Source organism: Leptonychotes weddellii, chromosome 9 (genome assembly GCF_054177405.1).
Source record: "Leptonychotes weddellii isolate Sample4059 chromosome 9, ASM5417740v2, whole genome shotgun sequence".
Taxonomy (NCBI): domain Eukaryota; kingdom Metazoa; phylum Chordata; class Mammalia; order Carnivora; family Phocidae; genus Leptonychotes; species Leptonychotes weddellii.
In genome coordinates, this window is record NC_138377.1 from 124,736,617 (window position 1) to 124,752,057 (window position 15,441).

The window sequence follows — 15,441 nt, forward strand, 5'->3', positions numbered from 1 at the left end:
GCCCACCACTGTGGGGCACCTGCTCAGGGCGAGATGGGTCAGATGTTTCCACTCACAACGCCCCCCCCAACCCTCCGGGAGCCACACATGCACTTTTCATGGAGCGTTTCTCCAACAGGCATATGGTGGGTAGCCACTGCTGCTGGGGAGCTCCTTCATGGCCCGACCTGGTTTGCCCCTCTCTCTGTCCCTCTGTCCCTCCTTCCCTCCAGCACCTGGCACGGAGCCTCAGGAAGCCAGCATTCGCCAGGCTCACGGACACAGCGCCCGCCCGCGAACGCGATGCTGCATCCTCAGCCTGGGACACGCTGGACGCCGCGTGCTGGAGTGCCGTCCCCCTCCGTCCTCCCGCCGACTGCCCGGACCGAGCCCCTCCACGGCATCGCCAGTCCGACCACGGGGTCCCCAGCCTTCATACGGTCCTGCCGCTCGGGCACCTCGGGGCTCCTGCCTGCTCACCAACCTGCACAGCCCTCGTCGGGCACAGCCCTCCGTCCTCAGCGCAATCCCACATCCTTACCTCGTTCCTGGACCTTAACCCAGAAGGTCCTTCCTTCCTGCCTTCGGGAAGCCCGAGCTGAAAGCCTACCTGGGCTGCCTCCTCTCCTCCCGGGCTCGGCCTCCGAGCAGGGTGGCGTCGGCGGGCCCACCGCAGGCCCCGGGGAACAGGTAAGGGCGCGGGGGGCTCTCCCTGCTGTGTCTTCCTGCAGCAGCAGTGAAGGTGGCAGCTGCTCTCCGGCTTCCTGTGGTGTAAACAGGAAGCGAGGCCACGTGAGAACGGTGGCCTCCAGCCGTGAGAGGCCAGGCGCACGCGGGCGGGCACTGGAGAGCCCGCGCCCAGCTGCTCCCATGACGGGCTTCCCGGCGGCTCTGCTCACGGGGGCCCCTTCCTCCCCGGCGCTGCCCCCGCGGCTTCCAGGGAGCCCGCGTCCTGCACACACCTCCTCCTTGCCGAGCGTCAAGGCCCTGGGTCCCGTGTGACAGGGACACAAAGCTTGGGGCGTGGAGGGCGGCTGCCCCCAGGTGAAGCCCTGCCCCGGGGAGGGGGAGAGCCGGCACCTGGCCTTCGCAAACCTAAGGTGAGAACACTCGGAGGCGAGCGCGGGCCAGTCCCTTCCCGCAGGCTCTCCATCACAAGCATGCCACAAGGATGCCCGGCCCTCGGGACCTGCACCTCGGCTGCCCTCTGCCGCACCTGCTGTGGCCTGGGCAGTCCCTGGCCACCGTGTTCTCCCCACGGAACCTGGATGCGGTCTCAGGCTCCTTCATGACACAGCCCTGGAAGGAGCCGGACCGGCCCCCAAGCGCCCGTCTCCTACTGGCCTGGAGTTTGCACCCGGCAGCACCGAGATGCCACCAGGGCTCCCGAGGAAGCAGAGGGGGGAACGAGGCTTCCTAGAGAGATGCTTTTTGTCTGGTTCTTGAGCAAAGAGTACGAATTTCCCAGGCAAAGAAGCAGAAAGGAGAGCTCCGGAGGGCGGGACACAGAGAGAGGGACAAGCATGACGCCGGCCCAGGCAAGAAGAAGAGAAGTGTCATCACAGGGACGCTTCCATGTTGGCCCATCTGCAGGAGCAACGCCTGGAGACGCTGTGGCGGCCTCCATGTTCTTTCATTCCACAGGCAGGTGGAACGACGGGCTGCCTGTCTCACAAGGCTGCAGGCCTCCTCCCCAGAGCAAGGAAAGAAGGGGGAATAAATGCATCACTTGGGACTAAAACAGAAATGGCAGACGTCCGTGGCCCGAGATGAACATCTACGTTGGCAAAAAACATTCTCTGACAGAGAGCTACAGAAGCTAGAAATGTGTTCACAGAGCCTTGTCCCCCACCCCCAAGGTCCCCGTTGGAGACCTGAGCTCGGGGAGAGCCTTTGGAAATACAGGGAGACCACGCGACTCAGGAACCACTGGGCTCCTTGAACTAGTCCTTTGAAGAAGCAAGGCTTGGCCATGGCATTCGGAGCTTGAAATACTAGGCCGGTGGCGTCTGAGACCCTCATCACGCAGGAAAAATGACACGTGGCTGGAATTCAGCTTTGCTCATTTGGGAGCTCCGTAGGGTGACATTTGTCTACACCCGTGAATCGCTGACACTCTTAGAGGCTGACACTCCGGTACCAACCACAGTAGTCAAAGCCTCTTTGCCTCTTGGAAAAGACCTGAATGTGTTTTGTTGTTTCGTTAATGAACTGATATTATACCCTCTTTGTGGGAGGGTGGTTTTTTTTTTCTTAATTAGCCCCCGAAATAAATCCAAGTTTACTCAAATTTCTCTGAAAGCTACTTTGAGCTGCTTCCCCAGCACAGTGCTCCGTGAGTGAGGGACAGAGGGGAAAGGAGAAAAGACAGACGTGTGGGCTTACAGGGCAGTCAGGGTTTCCAGCCCAAGTGATGGTCTGAGCTGATTTCCTCGAAGGGAGAGAACGGGTCTTTTGTTGAGGGAAATATCCTGAGGGTCATTTTGGTTGTCCAAGTGACGTCCCCGGGAGTCACAGGATGGGAAAGATTTGGGGGTTGTCCCAGAGAGAAAAGGCTGCAGGGGGGCTGGGAGAGAAGGAGGACAAGAGGGAGGGACGGGGCCAAAGAGAGACACATCCAGTGAGAAATCCCCAGAAATGGTCGAGGAGCCTTGAGGAGTGGGGTCCAGCCTTGCTTCCTGGTTTCGTCCTTTCTCTGGGACCCCCAATCCCAGGAGAAGTAGGTCTTGCAGCTTGTGCTGCTGAGAGGGGCCCGCTGGCCACCTGGGACCGGGCGGAGGGACAGAGAAGGGGCCGCGGGGGAGGCCAGACATCGGACCCCAGCCCAGGGAAGGCTGCTCGGAGGAAGTGCCCACGTCCAAGCCCCCCGCCGCCGGCCCTTCCTGCAGAAACCCCACTTTTCCCTCCAGCCAGCCGCCCGTCTATGGCCCAGCCTAGCCAGGGACCCCCAGGGCATCACCGGGAAGCCCTGCAGCCAGCAGACCTCCCCTGGCAAAGCCCCTCCTCCTTTCCCGAGTGTCCAGGAGCAAAGCAAAAAGCCTGGCTTCTCCGCCTGCCTGTTACTCGCTTGCCCTTCTGGACCCACAGGGGAAGGCCGCATTGGCTTAAAGCAGGAGGCGGGGGAGGGGACCCACAGCGACGAGCTCATCAGGCCAGCAGCTAAGCAGCCACATCCGTGCTCTGGGCAGGACCCGCTTCCTTGTCACCAGCTGCCTCCCCTCCCGCCATTTCCCCCTCCCACTCACCGCCTTCCTCCCCCCACCTCCCCACCCCACCACTCTGGCCTTCTTCCCCTCCTGCTTGGTCAAGCCCAACTCCAGGCCACTGGGGGGAGGTCCCGAGGGCCCCACTGCCACCCACGTGGCCACGGCAGCTGCTGGGGTCCGGGCTGAGAAAGGCGGTGGAGCCTGGCGGTCAAGCCACTGGTGGAGGGATCTGCAGCTCGGGGACCCTTTGTGACCAGCCCCTCGCCCCCGGGGGAGGAGGCGGGGTAGGGCCGAACTGGGGCAGCGGCCACGTGGCGCTCCACACAGGGCCTGGGCATAAAGATGCCCAAGCTGCAGGTGCTGCCTGGCTGTAGGTGGGCCTTCCTCTAAGGGGGTGGCATGGGCGGCAGGGGAAGGAAGCCGAGGTCTTTCATGGGTGTGCTGGAAGACTAATCACAGCCACGATTATCGGCTTAGGTGGTTCCACGAAATGAGCAGGGAGCCTCCAAACAGCCCCAGCGAGCAGGAGGGGAAACTGAGGCTCAGAGAAGTTGAGACTGCCCCCAAGCTCCACCTAGAAGGAAGTGGGAATTGGGCAAGAGGAGTTGGGAAAGACACGGAAGCCAAGGTCTCACCATCCCATGGGCTATGTCACTTCCAAAAGCGGGTAACCAGCCCCTCGAGGAAGCCCCCCTGCCCGCCCCTTGCGGAATGGCCTTTCAGGAGCTCTGCTGGGGCTCCATCAGGGCCAGCCTGAAGACTGACCCCCGTGAAAGCAGCCGAAAACCCCAGTGTATTTTAGAAGGGAGCCCAGAAGCCACACAGCGGGAATGGGGCTTCGGTTTGGGACCCGCCAAGCTTCCAGTCTTGGCACGGTCGGCTCTAAGCTCGAGCTGAGCCTCTTCCCTCTGAAGGAGCAGGAGACCCCTTCCTTCCCCATGGCTAAGGCTCCTGCTCGTGCTCAAGAACAACGGTGCACACGATAAAAAACAAACAAACAAACAACAACAGAAGCACGATTCCTGGCTCTGGAGCTCAGGAGAACATTGAACCTGTCAGACACCTCTCTTACCTGGCCCCACGTGGGTGAGGTGTGCCCAGAAGGGCATAGGGGGTCCTCTCTCTCTTCCAGACTCTTCTGAGGGTCACTGTCACTTTTAAAGTATTTTCTGGGCGGAGGCTTGGGCTTGGAGGCTGTGGGCTTTCTCACCAAAATCTCGAAGGATTTCTTCAGCTTCAGGGGCGGGTGGCTGTCCCGCGTCCCAGGGAGGGGTGGGCTCTCCTGGGGCGGCCCGGAAGGAGCCGTGGGAAGCGTCCCCTGCTCCTGCCCCAGGGACAGGCTGGGGCTGTGGGTGGGGACTTCCAGGTCAGAAGACTGCTGCCTGCAGCCGCTACCGGGACTCCCCCCGGGGGACGCGGACATGTAGCTGCTGTCGCTGCTGGAGCGGATCATGACCTTCTGAGCCCTGCGATGCGGGGGTGCTGAGTTCTTCTCTCTCTCCTTCTCCAACGTCGGCCGCCCATGCCAGCTACTCTCCAACCTTTTGACACCTGTCATGGAAGCACAGGGGGCCCCCCCACAGCTGAGCTTGGAGGGCACACACACCCTTGGCCACCGTGCTCCCCACGGCTCGCGGCTGCACACTGCACCCCAGGCTGTCTGCTTCTCATCTGAGGTCCCTTGGGATTTGGAGCCCGGCAGTCTTGGGTTTGTCCCGGGCGAGCGGTACGACTTCCGCTTGGGAAAATCACTCAGCCTTTCTGAGTCTCCATGTGATGGAGACGCGGATGCTTCCCCAACTTGCTCATCAAGGAAGGGCTTGCTGTCCCACCCGTGGGGAGCACTGGTGGTAGGTGCCTCCCCGGGGACTGCCTACGGGGAGCTGCCTCACGCATGGGGGCTGATGGAGATGAGGGGCCTGTAAGGAGGGGCCATTCCTGCCAACCAGACTGCTTAGCTGCCCAACTCCACGGGCGAGGGCTGAAGCTGTGCATCAGCTCACCTCTCCCTCTACCCAGCCTCTGGTCCCCTCCCCTCCACAGGATCCAATCCCTGGGACTCTTCCACGGTAACATCCTGCCAAACACTGTCTCCGAGTTGACTTCCCGGGGAACCCAGCCAGCAACACCCCATTTTCTCATGTTAAATGGGGATAATAATTCCAGGGCTACTGGGCTTGTTTCAGGGCTCAGTATGAAAGAGAGAAAACGCCTGTGAATGTGTGTAGAGCCCTGTACCGAGGCTACCATTTCTTCCAGCTGAGGGTGAATCGAGACCCCCCAAACCACAGTTTCTTAGCCAGAGCTCCCTTTCTCTTCCCTCCCATCCAGCCTTTCTTCCTGGGTCATCCCCCCAACACACCCATTCTCAGCACCTGGGGCCATCCACACAACCCTGAGAGGCCCTTTCCTCTAGCGGAAACAGTTCCAGGTGTTGCTTTCCTAGAATCAGTGCTCATAGGAGTGGGAACAGGCTGAGTCCCAGCCTCTTGCTCAAATTCCAGCTCATTCTGGAAGGCCAGGAAGAGAATCCTTAACCTTAGGAGAAAACCAAGATCAGCCAAGCTCACAGTTCAAATCCTCTTTAAAGAAAAAAAAAAAAATGCTTTTGCTTTATCCTGGCCATAAAATAATGCATCCTTATTAGAAAAAAACTCAGCCACAAAAAGGAAGAAATGAAAGTGAAAATTCACCTGCAGGCCTATCAGCTGGAGATAACCACTGTCGAAATTTTTGTGAGTTTCTCTATTACATTTTCCTGAGCATAAATGCATGTTGAGTGGGTAGAGATGGTAGAACATGGTTGAAATTCCTTTCTTTGAACATTTGCAGGCAGTTTAGCCTCCTTGTCAATATTTGCACGTTGTTCCATCATATGCTCCATGATGACGTGGCCAGTGCCCAGCGGCTGAGCACTGAGCAGTTAATGCCCAGGCACCGGAGTCAGCTAACCCAGTCCCCGTCCAAAAGCTCTGTGCACTGCATAGAGTGATTATGGGTAAGAGAGCCTCTCAGGGCCCCACCTTTTCCTTAGAAATGTGCATAAAGGGGCTCCTGCTTGGCTCACTCAGTTGAGCATCCAACTCTTGATTTTTGGCTCGGGTCGTGATCTCACGGTGGTGAGAGCAGCCCTGCTCAGGGCTCTGAGCTCAGGGAGGGGTCTGCCTGTTCCTTTCTCTCCCTCTCTGCCCCTCCCCCTCTCTAAAATAAATAAATTAATTTTTAAAAAAGAAATGTGCATAAGAATTATATGTGAAGATCTGGTAAAATAATGCATGAATTAGCCCAGGTGTCTGACCTTAGAAGACCTTAAATAAAAGTTAGATATATATATTTTTTTAAGATTTTATTTATTTATTCATGAGAGACAGAGAGAGAGAGAGGCAGAGGGAGAAGCAGGCTCCCAAGGAGCAGGGAGCCCGATGCGGGACTCGATCCCAGGACCCTGGGATCATGACCTGAGCCAAAGGCAGACGCTTAACCATCTGAGCCACCCAGGCGCCCAGATATGATATTATTAGCTAGTAGTTCTAAAGCGTCTATTATAATTATCTTGGGGTTGAAACCTCAAATGCGTAGGGAGGCGCCTGTGGAAATGGCAACCTGGTCTAACAGGGGACGGTGAGGACTCCTGGCACATGGCGAGCAGGGAGAGTGCCTGCCTGTTGAAAAAAATTCAAAATCAGATGCTTCTGTCATCCTGTGCCTCCCGAACAAAGCGAAAATATGAGCCAAGCTTAGCTGGTGGGCTGCTAGCTTCCAACTTCTGTCCACCTTTATCGTGCTTGTCCACGATCACTCTTATGTCCCTGAGGTCGAAGGCGAGTTAATGGCTAATCCCTAAGCTGTCTAAGAAGGCAAAGACATCCAAGTCAGAGCTCACCGTCTCCCTTCCCTTCCAGACTCCACTGATGCTTCTCCTTTCCAAACTTGATGTTCTCCACAGCCTGAGCCACAGCTTCTTTGAGTTGCAGTTCAGACACCTAGGAAATACGAGTCACCTGCTCATGTAAAACAGCAGAAATGTCTTGCATTGGGCTTTGTCATCATTATGATCATCATCGACATCATTGTCCTCACCATCATCACCATGATCACCATCCCCAAAATCACCACCATCTTCACCATCCCCATCATCATTTTACTGTCACAGGTCACTAATCACCTTAGATTAATAGTTAAGAGTATGACTCTTAGAACCAAACAGACTTATGTTCAAGTCCTAGTTCCTCCGCTTTCTAGTTGTGTACTCTTAGAAAGTTACTTAACCTCCTGAGCCTCAATTTCTTCTTCTGTACAATAACAATAATATAACCTATTTCCCAGTGAGGTCAGAGGGTTTTTAAAAAATAAGCCATTTGACACCAAAAGTACAGGCAACAACAATAAAAATAGATGAATTTGACTATGTCAAAATTAAGATCTGTTCATCAAAGGACACAATCAACCAAACGAAAGGCAACTCATGGAATGGGAGAAAATATTCATATATCTTATAAGGGATTATGATCCAGAATATGTAAAGAACGCCTATAATTCAACAACAACAGCAAAAACCAAACAGCCCAATTAAAAAATGGGCAAAGGACTTGAATAGACTTTTCTCCAAAGAAGACATACAAATGGCTGGTGAGTTCAAAATCACTCCTCGTTGGGGAAATGCAAATCAAAACCACAATGAGGTCCCGCCTCACACCCATAACATGACTGCTCTCAAAAAAAAAAAACAGGAAACAATAGGTGTTGATAAGGATGTGAGTGCTGCTGCTATAGAAACCAGTATGGCAGTTCCTCAAAAAATTGAAAATAGAATCATCATATGGTCCAGCAGTTTCACTTCTGGACACATACCCAAAGACGATGAAAGCAGGGACTCAAGTAGATATGTGCACACCCACATTCATAGCAGCGTTATCCACAATAGCCAAAAGTGTCCACGGACAGATAAGCGGATAAATGGACACACAATGAGATATCATGCACACAATGAGATACACACACACACACAATGAGATATCACGCAGGCTTAACGAGGAAGGAAAGGCTGACACCTGCAAGCACGTAGATGAAACCTGAAGACATTTTGCTAAGTGAAACAATTCAGTCACAAAAGGACAAGTACCACATGATTCCACTTATATGAAGTGCATAAGGTCGTCAGAACCACAGAGGCAGAAAGTCGAATGCTGGTTTCCAGGGGCTGGAAGGACGGGGAGACGGCAAGCTGTTTAGTGGACACAGAGTTTCAGCTTTACAAGACGAAAAGACATCTGGAGATGGATGGTGGTGCTGGGGCACAAGGAGGAGAATGTCCTTCACGCCACCGAACTGTACACTTAAGACGGTGAAGATGGTGAATTTACGTTGGATGTGTTTTGCCACAATAAAAATAAAAATAATAATAATAATAATAATAATAATAAATCATTTAAAGCACTGGGCACAATACCTAGCAAACGGTAAACTCTGAGTGCAGGGAATTCGTATCAGCAGCCGTCCTGCCAGGTCAAGACCACTCCCCCATTCCAGGGTTGAGGAACGAGAGGCTCTGAGAGGTTAGTTGGATGTCCCAGGTGTCACCGAGAGGGAGGAGCAGAGCTGGACAGGACCAGGCATTGCGCTGTGCGTGGGCACTGGACTCCCCTGTCTGCAGTGCCTTTGCCCCACGCCCTGGCGGTCCTTTCAAGACCTGGCTCCGTCTTCTGGGCCACTGGGACCCTGACTCCCTCACCCCCATGACCCTCACCCCTCATGGCTTCTCTGTGTGCGTGCCCCACCCCTCCAGCCAGAACCAAGGGCCACAAGGCCAGGGGCCCCAGCCTTGGTCCCACACCCAACTCTTCCTCCCCTGCCCTCTCCCCACGGTGCCCAGGGCAGCAAGAGACACTGAGGCCGCTTTCTTTTCTTCTATCTCCAGAGGTTTAGACAAATTACTTGTCTGCCTTCGTAGGAAGTTTGCTTTTCTCTAGAGTGCTCATCCTTAGTGCTCACAGCAGAAGAGAGCTGGGTCTGAATCCCACTACACAAGGTGCATGTGGATCTGGCCTGTGAGTCCATCTCTGTCCTGTTTCCTTGGGGAGTTTGGAGTCTGTTAGTTAAGAGCATAAGCTTTAAAGCCTAGCTTCTTCACATACCAGCTCCACCATGAACCCAGTTCCTCTTTCCCTTCTAAGCCTTGGTTTCCTCCTCTGTGACTTGGAAGGGAGAATCACACTGACCTCAGATGGTTTTTCAACAGGAGAATCACACTGACCTCAGATGGTTTTTCAACAACTAAACGCAATTGCCTGTCACATCTTTCAGCAAAGATGCCTGGCACGTACAAGGATTGCATAAATAGTGATGGTGAGTATCACCAGGTTCCCCAAAGGAACCTCACCAATGCCCACGGCCCCAGCTCCCGAGACTCATTCCGAACTGGACCCCATGCAAGAGCCATTATCAGCCCTGAATCTAACCGCCTACGGACACCCCACAGGCACCTCAATCTCTTTATGCCCCACATGAGACCATTTCTTCCCTCCCAAGCACCCCCTCCTCCTTCTCTTCTCTATACTGCTGGTGCTGCTTCCGACCCGAAAACACCCCAGTCATCTGAGACCACCCGTGCCCCAGGCTCATCAGCCAACAGTACGACCAGTTCTTCCCGAGTTGTCCCCGTGCCCCCTTCTCCATCCTCTTCTCACATCCACTGTGCAGTTTAGGTCCTCGTCATCTGTTTCCTTCCTCTTCCAGACTCCAGGCTGCACCCACCCCACCCCGTCCTCCACCCTGTCCTCCACCGCACCATCAGTGGTTAAAAAATAAAATCTGAACATATTCCATCTACAGCCACAGTCCTCTCCTAGCTCCTCACCCCCACAGAATACGACGTGAACTCTGAGCACCCCATGTGAAGCCCACTACAGGGTCGCTCCAATGTCATGCCCACCTGGATCCTTGGCCTCTCCACCCAGTACCCACATGCCAGCCCCCCGAGAACAAGCCACTCTCCTATGACAGGTCCCTTCATGACTCTACAGATGAAGTTTGTGTCCCCACTTCATGGAATGACCTTCCTCAAATTATTTGCCTGGAACAAGCTAACTTCTGGTATTTTTTGCTTGATCCAACCTTCCTTTCTGTAGCTCTCTATTTGCAGAATACTTATCACTCCGTATTGCAATTATTTCTGTGTCAGGGTCTCTAGCAAGACCGTGAGCTTCCGAGGCAGGACTGTGTGGAAGGGCTTGTTCAGCTCTATCTGCTCAGGGCTGGACAATCACATAACGGGTCCCCACTAGATGCACGGATATGTTGACTGATTCGTGGCATCTCTAGCAGGGATGCTGGGTCTATATTTTCCTGCCCTCGAGCTCGTATCCCAGCTGCAAGAGCTCCCCTAAGCTCATGCCAATTGTCTCTGGTGTCTAGGAGTTTGCCAGTGGATCCCTGCTGCAGACACGTGTTATTACACTCGGAACACGGTCTTGGAAATTCAAGTCCAAACCCAGCCAGCATCACCTGCTCTCATCTATGTCTTGTTCGAAGCTGAGTCCTGAAAGAGTGAGCCTGGGCGGAAGAAGATGCCCCAGTGGCGTGTTACCTGTGGATCTGGATGACGACTGACCATGATGGGGACCGGCCCGGGACTGCAGTGACTCAGGATCGCATAGACTTCGTTGAGCGTCATGCAGCGCACGGGGGAATCATTGATTTCCACGATCTCGTCACCGAACCTGTGAAAGCATACACAGGAAGCCGTCAGCAAGCTAACCAACGTGGCTTTCAGACGCTCCCTTCCCAGAAGTCCCACTCCTGGCAGGGCTGTTCGATGAGACCTAAAAATTACACCAATAAGTAGAGTTCCTTTGCCACCCGACTGACCCTCAGAGGAGGACGGACCAAAGCAGTGCCCTTCTCACCCCCTCACTGCGCAGCCACAGTGGGGGGGATGTTTCATACCCGGGGTGGGACAACGTGAACAAAGGTTAGTCTGTAAACTTCCTCCTCCTTTTCTCCCGTTAAACTAGGCCTAATCGAGATTGAGGGTGTAGGTGAACCAATTTAGGCGATTAACCAATTAACCATGATTTAACCAATCACAACCGTTGGGCTTCAGCGTTCCCGTCTGTAGAATGGTTAGGAGGGAAGATGGACGCTTTGTGTGCTAAGAGGTAAAGAATAACTGGACTGGGGAGCAGCTGAAGTTCTTGCAAAAAGAAGTAAGGAGAGAAGGTATGGAGCGCATTCTTACTGTAAGACAGGAAGTGAGTTACGGAAAATTCAGATTTGTTCTGTTACGTAACCAGAAAAAAAAAAAGTGAGGTAGAAAAGAGGGATGCTTCCATACACAGAGGATGGTGCAATCCAACCCCCTTGTCTCACAGATGGGGAAACTGAGGCACAGAGGGTGAAATCATCTCCTCAATAAGACCTAGCTTAGAGTTAAAAAAGCTTTTTCAGGAGGAGGCCAAACCGTAAATATTTTAGGCTTGGCAGGCCACACTCTCTCTGTCACAACCACCCAGCCCTGATGCTGTAGCATGAAAACAGCAGCCACAATGTGTCAACCGATGAGTGTGGCTGTGTTTCAATAAAACTTTATTTAAAAAAAGAAACCAAGCAGGCGGTGGGCCGCACTTTGCTGAGCTCCGGCCTGGCTGATCATCGGCATGGCGGGGATCGGAACACAGGTGTCCTGGGACTGATGTTGCTGTCCTCCACACTGCGGTCTAGGCCACAGCTGAATAGCCCCACATGCCAAGGAAAGCAGAGACATCCAGAACAATCCCGACCCAGCTGCAGGTCTGGGCGGGAGGATGCTCTGTCCGAAGGGATTAGGGCTCAGGCCGTTGCTGGGACTCTCATTATGTCCCAAGCGAAAACAGCAGCTCAGCAAATCAGCCGTCACTGCCCTGCTCGCGACAACGGCAAATCCATCCCTAACTCGAATCACTGTCAATACGCTGTCCTGAGCATGGCTTGCCCTTGCATACACTGCAATTGTGGGAAGGAAAACCTTGAAAAATACGGCAAAACTCTCCTGATATAGCAAAACCCAAACCCAGGGAGAGAAGGTATGGGAGAGAAGATACGTGAGCTGGAAGTTATCACAACAAGTTAGACTGGGATAAATGTTACCGAACCCAAATCACTTACTGGAAAGAAAATTTAGATTCAGGGCTCCTCTTAGAAGGTCTTTGTAGCAAAATAAGTCTGCAGTGCCTGCCAATATTTTGTTTCTGCCATCAAGAAACTGAGTTAACACTACTGATTGGCTTGGTAAGCTTCTTTTTCCATACAGGGCACACAGGCAAACCTCACCAGAGCTCCTACGGATGTTGCTATAAATTCCGTATTAGTTAAATCGGAATTAAAGTGTGGTCACCTCATGTTTTCTGTTTCGGACTGGAATTCCCTGAGATGCGGCCTCTTGCACTGGGACGTGCACACAGGTCCCTGAGGATCTTACTAAGATGCAGATTCCACTCCAGGAGGTCTGCTGAGAAGCCCTAGATTCTGCATTTCTAACAAACTCCCAAGTGATTCCGATCCCAGTGGTCCAGGGACCACAGTCTGAAGAGCAAGGCTCTGAGCCACGCTTGGGTCATTCTGAATATCTCGTCTCCAGATGAATCTCCTGGCCTTCTAAGGAATTCCTTCCCTCTGCTGTAAGCTTGTACTGATAACAAGCGGTCACCTTGAACTTCTGCAAAGCATCCTGAGTTTTTGTTTTGTTTTGCTTTGTTTTCCCGACAACAGAAACGAGCACATACCGGAGCCGCCCATCCAAATGTGCCACAGATCCGGGAGACAGCGTGTGGACGAAGATTCCAGAGAGGCACTGGAAGTAGGGCACGCTGCACAGGCCGATCCCCAGACCCACGCCAGCCTCTGCCAGGGAGAGCGGGAGAGAGCACGGGGGGCTCGTGACCGAGCTTCAGTGGACCTCAGTTCTCCGGCCACAGGTAAGAGCGCAGGTGCCCGAGGGGGAGCGCCCGCCCCGGATCTCACGGTGCACGAGCTGCTGCCGCGAACCCAGCCCTGCTCCTCGGTGCGCAGTGTTATGTGTGAGACTGGGGCCTGCCTTGCTTGGTCCTATTGTACCCGCTGCACCACAACACCTGGACTGAAGGTGCGTGGAGCGTCCTGGGCTTCTGCACACAGACAGAGGAGCGGCCACAACTTCTCGCAGACGGCACTCCGCCCTGTCCCTGGACTGACTCCCGATGAGGAAAGCCTCGGGGACCCCTCGGGGGTGGGAGGCCCAGGCAGGGGGGCGGCGGAGGAGGGGCGCTGCCACCCTACCTTTCTGCAGGGACACCTCCACCATGACCCTGTAGTTGGGCTTGGCCGCGCCGGAGGGGGGCGCGGGGCTGCCCGGGCCGAAGGAGCTGCAGTCTTTGGTCATACAGGTGCTGGAGCTCAGGGAGCGGCTCAGCGGGGCAGACAGGTGGCTGCTCAGGGAGTGGGGCGCCATCAGGCGGGTTCTCACCGTGAGGGTCAGGAGCCCTTTCTTGGCTTGCTGAAAGGCAGAGATCGTGTGCTGCAGCGCTCAGCAGCTGCGTGTACCCACACGCATGCGTCTGTATGTGCGTGCATGCATGCGTGCCCACCCGTGTGCACACGTGTGCGTGTGGTAGAATCAACATGCACCTGCATGTCTCTGCACAGATGACACACGACGTGTATTAACACAAATGCGTGTGTGCACACACGTGCCGGAGGCATGCAGTCTTGAACTGATTACACGGAGACTTAAAAACATCTTCTCGTGGTTGCCTTACAAACTTCAAACAGATCTGGAAATCTGTCAACATCAATACGTTGAGCGTTTTAAAACAGTTCTACAAATCTGAAATAGTGGGACCACCCCTGATTACGCTCGTATTTTCTGAGCCAGGTCTTTTTTTTAACACTGCGCCCAGACCCGCACCAGCGGGGCGCCCCACGTCAAGGATCCCACAGTTTGAATTTGCAGGTTTGAGTGAAGGAGCCTCATGCTTGGTTCCTTTGCCCGAAGCCCCGGAGTCTGGCAATGTGCCAATAACAAGCGGTCACCTTGAACTTCTGCAAAGCATCCTGATGTGTGAGTCCAGCCATTGATTCACCGTTGAGTTCCAGAATCTCATCCCCTGTCGGGAGAGCAGAGAGGAGTGTGGCCCGGTGAGGGGTGTCCACGCACACAGCCCAGGAGAAAGCCTTCCCAGCCCGGGGCTCTCCCCCTGGGGGGCAGATGGGCAGCAGTGACCAGCCTTCCGAGGCCCTTCCTCTCTTTCAGGGGCCGATCCAGGGTCCTCGGCGGGCACACAAGGCCCGGCCTGACCTGTCCTGCCCACCGTGGGTTCAGCCCCTGCCCTCCTGCCTCCCTGGCCCTCAGGCCACGTGTTCCCAGGGCTCATTCCCAGATGCCTTTCCCACAGCGTGTCTGCGTGCAGAGATTGCTGCCCTGTGTTTCGTCAGCACAGTGCACTGCTCCCACCTTCTTGGCCCGCCTCTCTCACAGCCCCTGACGCCTTTATTTCCCGCATCCTCCACTGTCGCAGCACGGCCCGTGGGTGCTGACCCATGACTCCGGACGTTTTACTGCAAGCCATTCCCTCCCAGATATGCCTAATAGACTCATTTTTTCTGTATCCGGAAATCCATTTTTACAGGGACGGAAAACCCATGTCTCCCCTGCACTAAATGTATTCAACACACAAAGAAGGAGCACTCTCTCTGCATCCAGCGCTGCGCTGGGCATTTCAGATGCAAGGACAGTTCCCCACACAGACTCTGGCCTGGCTGTTCGCAGGTGAGTCTGCTGCCACCTCACTCTGGGCCCAGTGCAGGTCACCCGCCCCTTCTCTCTGGTTGTTTGAAAGATGCTTTTGCCTTTGTCTTTGGTGGTCTGAAGTCCCACCGTGATGTCCTAGGGTGCTTCCTCACAAGGAAGTTTCATGCCTTAAAATGATTCTGGAAAATTCTTAGCCACTGTCTAGTCTCCCCTCTTCCATGCTGCCCTTCCTTTCTAGAACTCGTCTTGCCTTCGGTCCTGCTCACCCTCCATGTTTCTCTGACGCTCACCCTGTTCTCCATCGCTCTGCGCAGCCCGCTGGACCATGTCCAGCTCCCCGATTCTCCTTCCAGTGGTGTTTCGTCTGCGGTTTGAGCTGGCCACTGAGCTTCTTATCTCGATGACTTGCCTTTTGCTCCCTACAAGATTTTTTTTCACCGTGTTCCGTTCTTTTTTGGTTGTTCCTATTCCCTCTTTTACCTTTTCAAAGATCTC

General features: G+C 54.4%; 1 protein-coding gene across 2 annotated transcripts in view; it reads right to left on the reverse strand.

The window, feature by feature from the left end:
• The window catches only part of LOC102748141 (pro-interleukin-16-like), a 24,163-nt gene extending 8,722 nt beyond the window's left edge, over nucleotides 1-15,441 (reverse strand). The window contains exons 1-8 of one of the 2 annotated variants that reach the window (XM_081831782.1): nucleotides 15,237-15,420; nucleotides 14,229-14,302; nucleotides 13,476-13,692; nucleotides 12,944-13,061; nucleotides 10,771-10,903; nucleotides 7,069-7,168; nucleotides 4,258-4,736; nucleotides 590-743 (exon numbers count right to left, since the gene is read on the reverse strand). In XM_081831782.1, coding sequence (XP_081687908.1) covers nucleotides 590-743; nucleotides 4,258-4,736; nucleotides 7,069-7,168; nucleotides 10,771-10,903; nucleotides 12,944-13,061; nucleotides 13,476-13,692; nucleotides 14,229-14,302; nucleotides 15,237-15,273 — 1,312 coding nt within the window. In that variant the 5' untranslated portion in view covers nucleotides 15,274-15,420. Of the gene's footprint in view, nucleotides 1-520; nucleotides 744-4,257; nucleotides 4,737-7,068; nucleotides 7,169-10,770; nucleotides 10,904-12,943; nucleotides 13,062-13,475; nucleotides 13,693-14,228; nucleotides 14,303-15,236 lie in introns of both variants that reach the window. The other variant, XM_081831781.1, reaches the window with a different exon arrangement.